General features: G+C 46.6%; 2 protein-coding genes across 2 annotated transcripts; both read right to left on the bottom strand.

Annotated features, from left to right (window-relative positions):
• Positions 1-706: 706 nt before the first annotated feature.
• Positions 707-6,833, bottom strand: DFL_003513 (uncharacterized protein; the record flags this gene model as incomplete). Its single annotated transcript, XM_067632460.1, has 3 exons — positions 707-1,288; positions 1,348-5,932; positions 6,265-6,833. 3 exons carry the CDS (start codon positions 6,831-6,833, stop codon positions 707-709), a joined length of 5,736 nt encoding a protein of 1,911 aa, XP_067490726.1.
• An 8,195-nt stretch (positions 6,834-15,028) lies between these two features.
• DFL_003512 (uncharacterized protein) lies at positions 15,029-15,864 on the bottom strand (the record flags this gene model as incomplete). Its single annotated transcript, XM_067632459.1, has 4 exons — positions 15,029-15,214; positions 15,285-15,416; positions 15,475-15,597; positions 15,670-15,864. The coding sequence occupies 4 exons, from the start codon at positions 15,862-15,864 to the stop codon at positions 15,029-15,031; spliced, it is 636 nt and encodes a 211-aa protein (XP_067490725.1).
• Positions 15,865-15,989: the final 125 nt, after the last annotated feature.

Raw genomic sequence — 15,989 nt, 5'->3', positions numbered from 1 at the left:
CCCCGCAAAGGAAGAAGCAGAGGTCTCAAGATCAAAAAATAAAATAAAGATAGGACAAATTTGATAGATCCGGTAAAATATACATAATAAACGCCCGCTAATTCCACTCGATATATAAGAAAAAAAGTATGAAATGGTTTTGTGAGCAACAGAAAAGGCGTCGGAATAGATGACAGATGTAGTGCATGGAAAAGATGGCTGTATTATAAGCATGAGGAACTATTCAGGAAAGGAAAGGGGAACAGCAGTATATGCTAGTGGTGGTAATGATTATAATGACGGCTATGATGAGGAAATATCAAATGAGTGCTTTTTGCTTCAAAGACAAAAAAAAGTCTGCGCTGAGGTTGGTGGAACCCTCCCCGAAAGGTTTGGGGAGTTAGTTCTAACAAATGGAAAAGACAGGGCTAAGGGGGTATCTTGGCGATGATAAAAAACGAATAATGAAAAATAAAAAAGCAAGGGAAAAGCTTACAAAAAATAGTTATGTGGGAGTATGTCTTTAGGGAAAAAGCAGACCATTACAAGTTTGTTAGGGACAAAAACCGCCTTCATATACCTCCCTTTTGTAGACCAGACAAAATTCCTACCCATCCCAATCGAATCGTAATAGTAAGAATTGCAAAAAGAAACAAAAAAGGCAAGGGAAAAGGAAATAAAACCAAGGAAATGTAGATATCGCTAATAGACATATGAAAAATACCAATTACTTACACTCACTGGGCGGCTCGATCTCTAAACTCAAAGTTGAAATCTCATCCTTCGTCAACGTTGCCATCCACAAGCAGCGCTCGCAAACTCCATCGACAGGCGCAAAGTTATATTTCGCACTCGCATCAACAAGTCTTAATAACTTCTTGACAATCTGTGCTGTTCTCTTATACTTTGTCCAATTTACCAAAGCTGGCCCGTTGGGAGTGCCCGCTACCTGTGAGGTCATTGTTGCAGTGTGGATGAGATCGTGGGTGAAAAGGCCGACGAAGGGGATACACCCGGATTCGCCGGTGACGAGGTCCATTTCGCGGCGAAGGTTGTGATAATTCATGTTTGGTTGTACGAGAGCCTCGAGTTCTCGGAATGTTGCTCTATCTGCTTCTGCAACAAGACTCCATGTCTTTTTGAGACGGGCGACATCAGCGCTTAGGAGGGCGATGACGAGTTGATAAGTAGTCGCGAAATTCTGAAGACGACGGGCGTGTGCCGCGATGTGAATATACTTTGTGATACAGCGAGATCGCTCATAAATGTCCCGAGTCATGACGATTTCCGAAGTGGCCCAGCTTACCATCTGTGAGAACATCATTTGTTAGTAATTTCTTAAAAAATTCGATGAGAGTGTAAACTTACGAGGTTAAACCTGGCAACCACAATCTCCACCCCTCGGACGTCATTATTCTTAAGGAACTCGACCCAATCTCTAAACGGTTTACTCGTAGGTTTCCATCGTAGCTCCACAAGCTCCTTCCAATCAATTTCGGTAAGTGCATCTTTTTCAATCAAGGTAAACTGCTTCGCAAGGAGCTCAGAATCGTATGCGAGAATGAAAGGAAGGTGTATAGAGGTCGCGTGAACCCCAGACTCCACCGCCTTACGAAGTTTGTTTGGCTTATACTTGATGGCAAGTGGATCAACTTTGCTTTCAGGCGGGATTATTGTAGACATATCCACTGTTGGGAGCTCAAGTTCTGGGGATTTTGTAACTCCCCTATCAAGAGTAAGAGGCGGACTTGGAGGATGACGCATAGGGTGCGCAGGGACACCAGCTTCCGCAAGCATTACGGATGGCCCAAGCCCTGGAAGCACGGTTGACGAGATGCTGATGGGACGCGGGGGTAAGTGATGAGTTGGGTCGATCGATATTTCTGACGAGAGATCACTCATATTGTCAGGATCAAGTTCGACTGCTGAGACCTTGATCCTTGGTCCCGATGGACCAGGGAAGTCTTCGAGTTCCCGTTGGATTTCAGACAGGCTGATAGTTTGATGATCATCAATGGTATCAGGAATGGGCATCATATGCGACCCTGTGAACATTATACGGGCAGGAGGGGTATCAGCCTTGTCCGTCATGTCGTCATCATCGTCATCTTCATCTTCCTCATTTTCTTCATCGTCGTCGAAGTCATCATCATCTTCATCATCGTCCTCCTCTTCTTCGTCTTCATCATCATCATCTTCATCCTCCGGGTCTGAGTCGGGGAGGAGGAACGATTGCGTCTTCGGCTCAGGGTCTAGCATCAAGAAGGATTGGGTTTTCGGCTCGAAACCAAATGGAAACCCGGAATTTCTATCCTCGTTGATACCTAGACCATTAGCACCAGAGCTTTGCAGCGGCGTGAAAGTGTCGTTATCGATGATTTGTCTCTTCCGTTGCTTCTTCCTTTCCGGTGGCGCTAGCGTATTTGGACGTTCGGATTCGGATTCGGATTCTGTCTCTGATCCAATTTCTTGCTCTTGGATTTGAACGAATGGTGCCTCTAAGAATAGCGGTGAGAATGGAGCGTCTTCGAAGGATGCCTCTGCGAGAGCCAGTGCAGCTGCAGCTGCGGCTGCGGCTTCCCGTTCTCTGTGTATTGACAGTGCCCGCGCAAGCTGCTTCCGATTGTACGTCCCTTCTAGTTTGGCCAAAGCGACTTCAACGCCGCCGTCATCACTCATAGTATCAGACATTTCCGCTAACTTGAGCACCCCAGCCTCAAACGTATTTTCTCGTGTCACCTCTTCACTCCCATCATCGTCATTGTCATCGTCATCGTCATCATCCTCTTCGCCATACTCTCCTTCTCCCCTGCCGTGATCATCTCCATCATCATCGTAGTGATCTGGGCTCACAGGCTTCGGCGCAGGTTTCATGGTCATAGCCCCAAGTGACAAAATTCCAGCGTGTGGAGCGTTCGGCTGTGAGTACATTTCCGTCTCTGGATGCTTCTGCCAGATGGACATTGTCGAATCCGAGAACGTCTCAATCGTCTCTAATGTCGCTCCTGACTGTTGTCGAGCATGTCCGCCTAAGTCCCCAATACTTTCAGCACCTTTGAGGTCGCCACCGCCTGGTCTCCGCCTTAGCATGCGATTTGGTGGCCGAGTAAATGGTGAACCAACAGACTGTGGATTCGGCGAGCTGAGAACAGATTCATCTTCGATATGGTGTTCGTCTTTAGGAATTTCACTCGAAATTGCACTTCGAAATAGGCCTCGTGAGAAGTTTCTTGGCACAAACTTTCCCGTAGCTGCAGAGTCATAACTATCCATTGAGGATTGGTGAACATGACTTGGTTGATATGCCATAGGTGGATCATTCGAAAGTGTCATATACGAAAACGTACTGTTTCTCCCGATTTCCGATGAGTTCGATGGTGACGGTGTAACAACCCCATTGTTGTTCCAATCTTCGGAAGGAGATTTGCTGTGCTGGCTCTTCGTTTTCTTCAAGTATTTGCCGTCCTCTGTACTCGAGCTCGAGCTCTTACTCCTGGAGAAAAATCCTTTCGATTTCGCTTTTGGTGTTGTAGCCCCGTCCATATCTCCCTCCTCGCTGATCGAAGAAGGGTCCATAGGCTCTATTTCCCGGCCTTTGCCCTTGGATTCATTAGGACTTGGGGTTTCCTGCATTGTTGTCAGAGCCTTTCCAATGGTGAGAGTAAGCTTGCTAGCGTTGACATCCCCAGGTCTTCCGAGCGGCGTCATGTTGCTAAGTCTAATCTCTTCCTGTAGTGCATTATGGAAAGCCTCTACCACGCCGGCACCAAGAAGATCTATCCTAGCTGATGCGCTGGGAGACTCCGAGGCAAGTGATTCCGTCCGGCTAAGGATCCCTGTCAACGTGACATTTCTTCCCTTCTCTACGACGTATTTCGCTAGGGCTTCCGAAGGCCCTCGGCGATGTGTCGGAAGCGGTGGAGTATTCTTATCGTTGGGTGGAGCTGCCCGCCCGCTGAATGCTCGTTTCACGTTTACGAAGAGCCGTTTTACACTTGGTCCAGATAACCCACCCTTCCGTTGGCCGTGCTTCGATTTCCCGTTCATCTTGAGGTCTACACTCATCTTGTCGTTAGGGGTCGAAGGGGCTAATAGCTCCACAACAGCCGTTGTTGGGGGCTTCAAGTTTCCACGAACTAAATCGCCAGCATTAGGGTATGAAGTGTAAGGAGACACTGCCTGTCGGAAGGCAGCGGGATTCGGTGGGTTCCAGTTTTGACGAGAAGTTTCGTTATAAGAGCCACTCCGTTTGTGCGATGACTGCTTGTCTATTTTTCTATGTCCAGAGTGTAGAAGAGGCTTCCAACCTTTCGAGGGAGAGCCGGGACGGAAGGCAGCTGCGGTAGTACTGTTCAAGCTACTGTAGGCATAGAGACTGCTACTGTCGCTAACCGGCCGTGGCCTCGGCTTCGAATGCATAATCCTGCTGGAATCTTGAGCCCTTGCTAGTGTTGGCCGTGGTAGAGGGCGTGCAGCGGGTGCAGCGTTTATGATATCCCGAATAAGCCTTTGAGTTGCACCTGACGTAAACGTAGAGCTGGCAGGGAGCCTTCTGATACTGCTTTTAGAATCTCTGGCCCTGCCTTTTCCTTTTCTACGAGACCAATCCTGTTCAAACGCTGCCTTGAGTGACCTTGGGTCCTCGCGAGTCCCTGCTTCCCCACCTGGCGTAATGTGAGAATTGATTTGTACTTCATTGTCATTTATCCCGCCCGGGATGCCGTCCCAATATAGAACGGCTGCCTTCCTCCAGCACTTTTTCAGCTCTGCAATGATATTCATGTTACTTTTATCCGTCCCAAGTCGCGCAAAAACGTCATCCGACAGCTCGTTTAATAAACCCGCAAACTTCTCTCGCAGTTCTAGTGATGGAACGTAGTCATCTGCGAAATAGTTGAGAAGCCAATGCCGGATCGCGACGAATGTTCTGACCCTTACGACCTTTCCGATTTCGTCGCCCCGGTCAATCGCCCATTTCAAACGTGCCATAAGGTATAAGACCAAGTCGTGAGTTGTCATAAATGCGCGAAATGTTAGGAAGAAATCGGACATGAACTGATAATCGAGGAATGCAGCCGACGTTATCTGGGCAATGATTCGCGGTGGTGTAGCCGCGGTTATGTCACGGGTACGGGCATCGTATCGAACAATCGACGGGTCGTCGCAGAGCGGGATGAAGGAGAGATTATCGAATATAGAGGGCCTGATGTTATGTAGACCTCCGGTCATGATGGGTTCGGAAGCCTGCAGTGCGACAGGGCTAGGCAGAGCGGTCGTGATAGCAGATGATATGCCAGAAGCCGTTGGCGGCGGCTTCCTCTTGTCGTGCACGGATAGCCATGGTAGTTTCAAGTCGCCGTACATGTTTCCCCACGAGCCTGTCTTCCTCCCCTCCGTGAGATTAGACTGCGGTAGACTAGATCCTAGTATGAAGGGTGTTCCTGAAGGCGAAAAGCTGGCTGAGCCGAGGGTGCCCCGCGGTATCGGCACGTCCAAGTGGATTGGCGGTACTTCCACGGGTCCCGCTGTTCTCGGACGAGGAGGAGGTTCAAATTTCTCAGTTAAAGGCCGTGACGGAACTCCATCCGAATTATCCTGAGGTGTTTTCGCATGATCCCCCACTATAGACAACGAGCGAGCCCGATGCTGCGTTGCTTTCGGTAGGGGAGGCGAAGACGGCGGCGCTTTTAACGGCGCCTGCCAAGTGGGCGATTCAGGCGGAGACGCAGTTTTGGGTGTTTTCGGGGTATGTATCGAGGATGTGTCTATGCTCAAGGGAATCGGCGGAACGGGAGGGTAGGCGTTTGTAATCTCGACGTTAGGAATCGCAGGGCTCTGGAGGGCTTCTTCAGGTGCTTCTCGGAGTTCTGACAGAGACTGTTTCTGATCTGCGGTTTTTGGAGGAGTTGCCGGTGCGACGACGAAAGGGTCTTGGAACTGACGATTAACGGGTCTGTAAAATGGATCGAATTGTGCAGAGAAATTGCACTCCAGCAGTTAGCTTGACTTCTTTCTACCCGGATGCCTGTACATGTTGGAATAATATCATTTCGGTTGTACAAGAACCTTGTTCAGTTTTGGGCAGACAGTTAGATTGCCGGACCGGGTCTGCGAAATCGACACAACATCGGTGCCAACCAAACAGGCAACCATGGAATACAAGATATCTTTGCTGTGATACCGCAACATTGGGGGGACAAGCGAAAGGAAAATAATTTCTCAACGGGAAAATAAAGGGTTTTAAAATATGCGAAGGGATAGAAATGTTGGAGAATTTTAGATTACCTGAGGTACATCATTCCATTACTCCCAACGCTTGCTACGGCAAACTGCTGCCCGTATCCACTCCCACTCCTAGACGACGGAGCTGTGCTATAGACGGAACCCGATGAAGATGGTGGAGGAGGGGGTACAAAGTCCGACGACCCAGCAGCATTATTCAGCGATTGTGTCATCATACGAAGTCGTTCCAGGCTAGTCATGTTGTGTACGACGTTATTCAATACCACTGGTGGTTCTGTGACTGTTTTCTTCCGTCTTCGAGGAGGCGTTAAAGGAAATGGACGATGTTGCCCGGCAGGGGTTGGCCCGCCAGCCTGAGAAGATGTCGAAGCGTGGGATTGTATCGAGGGAGCATAGGACAATGGGATGTTGGTATTCGAGTGAGAATGTAACGAGGCATTTGTAGTCGTCATAATTGTTGAAGCAGTTGAATTACCCCGTCGCCGTCGTGGAGCTGGATAGTAGAACTTCTCGGTTGCAGATGATCCCTGTCGCGATCTTGTAGTGGTCGGCTGCGCATTATTCGAGGGGATAGGCGGCGGCTGCCGCTGCGGTTGATCGAGGGATGTCATGTTGAAGTCGATATCAATGTCGATGCCGATACCGACGGTGATATCACGACCGCCCGACGTAATTGAGTCCTCCGCTGCGTGTTATTTAACTTGGTGAACTAGTTCCGAGGGCGCGAGGGAAAAAAAGAATTCATGGATGGATAGAAAAACGTGACGAAATAAAGTATATTTTTGGAGGTTCCAATGCACAGCAATCCCAACGTATGAGGCAAAGCTCGACTGCCCCCCCCCGAATGGTTACGCAAAGGGCGTGCGGTCGTCAATGCTGATATATTCCGACCAATTGCTTGCCCCGGAACCAATGGTAACCCTAAACTAGCCCCGAAGTCTATTTTGTTTCCCAGGTTCGAAAAAAAGGTAGGGGATATTCAAAGGTATCGCGCCGAAGGACTCTATACTAGGAAGGAGAATGGTGGTTGTGTGTTCGGTAAACCAGCCTATCTGCATTGAACCGACAAAACCTGTGACGAAGTGTTCGAGTTGGGCAATTCGAGGAGAGAACTTCCGTTGGCACGTGGTGGAGAGGGTGGGGGATCCGACGAACAGGTCGTGAGATCTCTCAGGCTCTCCTTGATCTCCATTGGAGGAAAGATCCAAGGGATTGATCATAGACGCATTGTGGGAGAGATGACGGTGATAATGATGCTAACTGATGAGGTGAGGTATCGATATGGCACGGTACTTCTGACGAGATGCTAAGATATTGGTGTCTCGGCGTAGCGCGTTTCGAAGTTATTTAGAGTACGGAGTACGGGGACGGCCAGTTCTCTAGCCTAAGAGTATAGACGACGGACGGGAAAGGCTGGTGAGCTGTCGCTTGTCTGGGCGGATAGTTTTATGATCCGTTCCCCTACGGTGGGTTTCTCGAGATCGCAGAGTCTTATGCGCGAGGTTGAGAGAGGGATTCGAGACAATAGTAGGAGAGGAGAAATGCAGTGGTGGTGAGCTGAAGATGACCAAAACAATTAGGCTAGCAGACCAGAGCAAGGCAAACCATTGGTCCGCCGACAACATATCGTGAGATCCCCAGCGGAAGAATGCAAAAAGAGAGACAAATTTTGGAGGAACCGGAGTTTTGGGTAGCACTATTATAGGCAAGAGCCAATCACGGTCTTCAGGGCGACGTGGAACACTCACGCTTGCTCGTGAGCAGCCGGCATCCCATGTCATGCACAAAGAGACTTTGGAGAAAGCAGACAGGGATGGCTTCTTAGCACTCGTTCTCGCCGCCCATCCTCATGACATGCTCCTACGACGACGGCGACGAATCGGGTAGAAACAAAGAACCGCCCGATGTGTTTCGTACAAACACACATGTAAGGCCATGTGCATGCACATACACGAGTATATAAATACCGATGTCCCAGATTTTAAACCCAATAGCACCGACGATGTAATGGCAGCGACTGGAGGTGAAGGGTCTGCCCGCAATTGTCCAATGCAATTGTATGGACAGCAAGGCTCTGCAGGATTGTGCATAAAGACGGACAATTGCCTCACTCCAGGCAGCACTGGCGTATCGTCTACGCAGGTGCAGCATTCAAGCAGCCAGTGTACTGTGTAGGCTTCGGCCGATAGACGAGACTAGTTCTCGAAGGAGAACTGCTAGACGAGAGGCGGCCATTTTAGCCTTTGACATGCATGGCTCCTTCTCTCCTGTCAGAGATCCGTGCATAGAACTCGACACCGTAGTGGATGACCGATAGGATGCATATGATAAAAGTCAATCAGATGAAAGCATTGTCGTCCGAGGCTCACCAACCCCCCAGGCCTGCCAGGTGAGGGTGAACGGGATGAAGTCGCGGATGATATGGATATATGAATCATGAGGGAGTAATATTTTGAAACCAACGGCACGGGCACGGGTCGTCAGATATTGTCGATCGTGTGAAAAAGATCCCGACGAGATGGATACGCAATATCACAGATGTGCGTCTCTTTTTGCCAAAGAGGAGATTCGAAACAAGAGGAAGCCCTGGTGAGAATTCCGGTTTGCCTGTCGGCTGAAGATCCCCCGCTGCAGGAGCCGGCTGGGGTGATGCTGCCTCCCCACCACATCGTATCATAACCAGAAAGCCTTGGATCAATTGGCCTTTGCTAGAAATTATTAGTTATGATGATGGTGATGATAATAATATATCGTTATTGCAGCGGGTGTCGCGTTATCTTTATTCGCGGTCATGCAGAGGTAAATATAAAATTGTCGCGATGGAGCTGGCCGTCAAGTTGCATTTGCATTGAGAGGAAGGAAAGCAGCTGCCAGCCCGTCTGCAGTCTCTGCACCGGCCCCAATGCGTCGCCAGGATGACTGCATCAGATGCATTGGGATGCAGCAAACCAGGGTCCCTGATCATGGAAAAAAAGCCTTCCTGGCGCCTCCAAGGTCACTGGATTTCAACGGCACGGGTGCCCCTGCAGCAGCCGGAGATGATTCGAAGCCTGTTACGGTCATTCTCTCGTATCCGCGTAGCCCAGGCAGTCCTGCTAACAGCGATGAAGCTTGAAAGATAGAATCGGAAGGAAAAACACCACAGAAACAACACATCTCCGAAGGTAGTTTCAATTCGACAATACTAACAGGAAGAAAACCACCGCAGCCCGACAGACTCAGCCGGTCGTATAAACCGAGGCGAGTAGGTATTTGGACACGCGTCCCACCACAATATAATTCAAAGGACAAAAAGCAAAGAAAAACACGTCTGGATCTACGATGTCATTCCTTGTCAAGCCGAAGGGTTTGAAGATATACATGTAAAATTCTAGAAAGGAGGAGACTGTCATTCGATTGGCAGAAGATGCTTTCTGGCACGTTTTTCGATCTAAGCTTTATCTCCTTATACTATAAGCGCTAGCAAAAGGACCCTCGGATTATTTGCCAAATACACTCCGCAATATATATTTGATAATATATACGTATGTCCTACATATTTCCCGTCGCTGTCAGTTAGTGGCAGCAGGTCCCAGGAGCATTGTTGCCCTAGAACCTACCGGACTTAGCTTTGGCAAGGACAGTATAAGTAATAACTATAAGTTCATACAGGCTTTAGTGGTTTCCAGATTTCTGACATGGTGTTGGGTCAAATGTGCATAGCCTCAAATGAATTAACATGATATCTCCTAAGATCTTCGATATCCTTATATAAATATCGATAGAAACATTTCGTCTCGTACGTATACTCAGACCTCCCAGCTATATGACAAGGCCAAGGGATATATACATAGACAATAGCTTTTTCAATCATAATTTCGGAGAAAGCAATACATACCGCTACACTAGAACCAACAATAGAACTCATTTTGTCAAAACAGGTAAGCCAACATCCTTCTAAAAAGCCATCTTCATCACATGAACCTGGTTTTCCCCACTTCTAGCTAGACATAACTAGGCAGATCTGGCGGTGCATCAATATTGCATAGATGCATGCAAGATAAATGCGATACAACACACCACGAGAGTAGCTTTGATAGAAACTTCGAGCAAAAACAACATATTTTCTGACAGTTTCCAACATTAGCGCACTGCAGCTCTCTAATTTGATACTAGTCTTGAATCGTTTTGGTGTGCACGACCCCTCTAGCAGCTTGTATTTGGGCATATAAAAACAAGGAGAATGATTGTTCAACAGTCTACTAGTCTATATCTGTCTACCGACATTCCTAGGTACTTGAACGTAAGCCTACCTGCCCACAGACGGACCAGTCGGCGAACCAACCAAGTAAAGTAGTAAGTTTCTGGTAAATCGGGCGGCAATCGTGCGTAATTCTAGAAATCGACTGTTTAACCATGTGGTTTGTTGCCTATTCCTACAAAGTTTTTGTTTCGCTTTATTCGATGAGGTAGCAGTCAGTGAATATTATCTCTAAATTTATATTTCTATCTTCAGCGGGATAACATAAATCGTTCCAAGATTTTACGCCTCAGTCTCAAGATCTTATAGGCTTAATCTCGTGCCTAGGCGTATAGACTACGGATACACGTAGCACCATTGGTACGACACAACGATATATTTATCCTCCAGCAAATATGGTTTCCGCCGAAGAGCCTATTTCGAAACAGGGGACCGAGTTCGAGGAATGGATCGAGGCTTTCGCAGAGTACTTAAAGGGTTGCAATTCTCCTAAGGAGCAAAAATACACGGACTACAACAGTATCTCCCTTTCGAATCTTTTAAACGATTGTCCTTTGGCCTAAAATTTCAAACGAACCGTTGGATACTTTCCTAATTCGGGTCAAGGAATATTTTGCAAGAGTTATTCCTGCGAATCTTGACGATATTCCCGGTCAGACTCTACACCTCTCTGGCTATGCAATAAACGGTTGCATAATGGCTCTATTCCCGTTGTGGGGGGCTTCAGATGGCACTATAACGACGATACTCTCGGATCTTGGATATGGTACGGATGGTTCATCGTGTTGTCTCCCATCTTTCCCCGATGCGATCCTGAATTCTGTCCAAAACTTGTTGTGTATGGTATCTCCGACTGGGCCCAGGCACTCACTCTTTTGAAGAAGTTCCATCGGCCAATGTTCCACAATGACGAGGATATTTTAGATTCAGCGCGAAAGTCTATAATAAAGGATACAATATTACCCAAAATGTCGCCGCTGTTCCATGTGGGATAGGGTTCGAGACAGTCCGCCAACAATATGGATTTGTCAAATGAAATCACACAGACTGGACAATAATTGCATTCTTGGATTCGAAGGACTTTGCACAGATTGCGAGTTTGGAATGGAATTTTGCGCCTGGTAGAATTGGTGAAGCTTGTAGAAACCACCTGCGAATTATGCACAATATCATAAACTATGCTGGGGACGTGATCCACGGCGAAGCTTCCAACACTCGGATACAGCAGGATCTGTCACGCTCCAGGACTGGATGCATATGTCCCGAAACAAATCGGCTGACGGCGCAAATAGACGCTACTCTTGGACGGCGATGGCTAAACTCCTACATAGCTATGACCTTTTGGTGGCATCTCGCAGTAGGTCGCTACCACATCATGCTAAAGCTCTGCTATGCCGTTAGACATTGTAAAATTCCAACAACCACGGACTGTCTTTGGACTGGATTTCCATCAAACCCCGTAGCCCTAGATATACCACAAAATTCTGACCCGGTTTCCAGACCAGATGTTTGTTGTGGGCCATGTCTAGAAATTAGAGCCTGGCCGAAGGATTTCGACGAGGTGGCCGAACTCACAAAAGCAGCATTTCAACGCATGTTCGATCCGACCGTCTGTTATGACTGCGTTTTAAATGTAGCGTATCGCCTAACAGGGTCGATTCAACAGCTGTCACCAATTCTGTCAACGGGGTATGTCTTGGATTCGGGAGGGACCGGTCCTTTCACTATTTTGGAAGGCGCTCGGGGATATGTGTGCAGTGGTAGCACCACAGGGCTTTCATGACGAGACAACTTGCGGGTTTACCTGAATGCCTGCCATATAAAGCATGTTGGTAGTTCTTCACAGGGCCTTGGAGTTTTAAAGTCTTACCTTAGATAGCTTGATAGCAGTGGTATTATATTTACAAAAATCAAATTTATATCTCTTGAATATGTATATTTGCGTTACGGGTTCCCGCCAGTGGCATATTCTCACACTTAGTTCACTTTATTATCTAAACGTAGTCCACGGATGTATAACTATAGATCTACACTAGTATTATATTACCTCTGTTCTCAAGGCCTAGTGCCATAATTTACACAAAAAACGCCAACTCCCTCTCTTTCCACCGGACTCGAAGACTGGTAATGTAAAATCATATTCTTCGAGCCACTGCAACCCACCATGCCAGAATTCTCTACCCCGAGTTTCTTTTAAAGATTTTTTAGGATCTGATCAAGGTATTGATTCGATTCCCTAGGATTTGTCCCGTTAATAATCTAGATCAATTTACACCCCATAGTAAGCACTTTTTTATGAATCCAATCAAATTATAATATAGTTCATATATATTAATTTCCGTACAATTTTACAATTATAAAATTGGAACCCCATTACAGCTACCTTATCTTTAATATGAGGGGTCGTGAGAATAAAAATTAAACAAACCAGCAATTGGAAATCGCACTAAAATGAATCGGTGACCTAAACGGCTTTTAGAATTGAAACCGACGTATTACTTCCTCGTCCCCGAGATATGACATGACAATTTCGTTGAGCTTTTCGACAGGTACTTTATCCAGAAATCGGGTAAACTCGACTTCTTTAGTGATGGCCCTACACCAATAGTGCTAATGAGCGCATTTGCCCCGTATGTCGTCCGTATCGTGGAAAAGACCGCTAAGAAGGCTACGTTGGTGGTGAGTTTGAAGAGTCGCATGATTAAGCCCGTATACCTTAGCTTGGAGGGTTTTGGAAGGTCCATTGAATGCGAGGATTAGGAGGCTTTGTGGTATTTGGGGGGGCTTTCCTATTTTAGTACTTGAAGACTATCGGTGACCAGCTATCGAAGGACTAGTGTTGGAGGCTAGGTTACCTCCAAGAGCTTAGGTCCCCTTCGGGGTAATATAATTGCGAATCTAGATTTGTCTGGGAGCTGCGCAGAGTGGATCACGGGCATGCATCAATCTAAACTAATTTGGCAATCATTGCTGGATCTGTTTTAAATTCTATCCAGCTAATCTGTCTATCTTCAAAGATCATGCCAGGGGGGCAGATAAACTTGAGGATCGTTCAACATGTAAATGTATCGTATACATGTAGCTACGTTTAGCTTCGTGTCTTTGAGGCACGAGTAAATAATTTTAATAGATTGTTGGAGTACATATTCCATTCACTGATTTGGTAGGGAGGCCCTTGAGTTTATGGTTTGTATAGTCTTACTACTTCACTCCTACTTTATTTTTAGGCTTATAGATCCAATAGGCAATTTCATACTTTTTGAATTCTACGTTATTTGCGGAACTACCGTCTTCAAGGGTATTTCGTGAGCTTATATATGCATACTGTCTTCAACTTATCATTCAAAGGCAGCTTACGAAGGCACATAAATCCACATTAGTGTTATATATCGTTCTCGAGGCTAAACACTATAATTTATACAAATACGGACTTCTCTCTCCTTTCACCATACGGTAAACTCAAATACTTGCGAAACGCCATCCCTAGATCGAACGTAAACCACCGTGCCATAACAATCTCACTCCGAGTTTCTATTGTGGGAATTAGATCGAACGATTTATATCGCGTCCTAGGGTCATGTATTCGTGTATCGCAGCGGCCATATACCGGCAAACTGGGGTCGATGGCCAAGGGTTTGTTCAAGATATTGAAAGCTACAGGCGTGGAAGCTAAAGTACCAGTAATTAACCATGATTTCCGTTAACCTCTGGTTGTGCTACAGTCCAAAGTGAATACTTGATGAAAATTTTAAAAGACTTACCCCCAAAAATCGTTTAACCCATTTACTAACTTGTATATATCAAACCCCGCATCATACATATGATCCATCAATTCGTGAACTTTTTTCAAGGCCTTTGCAACTATAGGGTCGCCCCGGCCCCATTTTTCGTCGATGAATGTCCGTACGTGAAGACGGTGTTGATAACGTTGCCTCGGCGGACACAGTTGTGGATGTTATGATTTCTCCCACGCGCAAGGGTGACTAGCCTGAAGATTATCTGCGACCGGATTATCTCCGAATGCTTCCCTGCACGAAGCATGCGTTGAAGCTAGGAATTCGCGAATCTAGATCGATCGAGACGATCTCGGCATCGATTGAGCGGATCGAAAGTATACACGAAATTGGAATAGTCTGGCAGCAGTTGCATTGTTGATATCATTTTGTCCAGCTGACTGCCTGTCTTCAAGTATCATGCCAGGGACGTCAGCTAATATATAAGTTGAAGAATTTACAATCCATGCATGGATCCACTTTGGGATAATGTCATGAATGCGTGGGGCCGGGCTATCGCGGTCTGTATTCGTGTTATTGGCCGATTGGGGGGACACAAATGTTATGATATCATGAAAACATCCCCATTGGATTGCAAGCAACTGGACCTATCCGACTTCATTGCTTGAACTAGTAACTACTTACTCTTCGATATAAATCTATGGAACTCTGCTAACTACTTCGGTATCTATTAAAATTTAACACCCGGGTCGACTGAAATGAAAGTGCGTTTCCCCCACAGATTTAGATTGATATCTAAGCGGCACCTGCACGAGGTGAGTGGGTATGACGTCTATTCGATAATAATTTTCACGGATCCAGACCCCCGGTGGTTATCCACAACGATTGACTCTCCGGTACCAACGGTGTTTTGAAATATAAGTACCAATCCACCCGCACTATCCTGAAGCAGCTGCATGCTGACAACAACGGATTCGGAGGCGGATGGGATGGTGTCCAAAAGTTTCGACAGATAAGTCTAATCATAAAAATCCAAATTTTAGAAAAAAAATGAGGATTGTTTCAAGCGAGTCCATATATGAGCTCACCTTCAAAGATTTGTCAAGGCTTTTAAAAGGTTCAAGTGCATCCTGGAAAGCCCCTTCCTCTGCCTTCACATGCATGGCTGGTCGAGTTTTCCTCGTTAAAGTCGCGAGCGCATCGACGGCTTCGTCGGCGAACTAATATATATTGTTAACGCTCTAATCTTACTCGTGCCTGATTGGATCGGATACTCACCGATAGGAAATCCTTTTCTATCTCCTTTGTATCATCCCCATCGAACCTCGGCAACTTGTCACCAAATCTACTTTCGGCAAATCTGATTCCTCGTGCGAGGGCTTCCACGCCGGTTACTACTTTCTATAAAATTAACACTTATCAGTCTCAAACTTTTCTTTCTCGGAAATTTGAATATAAAGATAGCCAACTTGCACGAAAAACAGGAGCCCATTGCTCGGTTTCCAAATGATAGTCTAGATTATCCACTAACGGACCAAGGTTTTCTGCAAGCTTTCTTTCGGATCTGATGTACGATCGAACGAGAGATGCGGATTGGCCGGCTACCAAGGTCGTTTGTAGCGAGAAGACGAAGATGGTGGCGGCGAGGGTTTGTTTGATGAAGTACATTTTGGCGGTCTACGGATCTATATTTTAGATCGATTGATGGATAATGGAAGTTTTCGTAGACTAGCAGTGTAAATCATGACGGTGAACACAAGTACCAGGCTGCGTCTAGTTTATATATACTCGAC

This window comes from Arthrobotrys flagrans (genome assembly GCF_004000055.1).
Source record: "Arthrobotrys flagrans strain CBS H-5679 chromosome Unknown unitig_0, whole genome shotgun sequence".
Taxonomy (NCBI): Eukaryota; Fungi; Ascomycota; class Orbiliomycetes; order Orbiliales; family Orbiliaceae; genus Arthrobotrys; species Arthrobotrys flagrans.
Note: the sequence above shows the minus strand (reverse complement) of the source record. Positions and strands in the feature narration are given on the sequence as shown.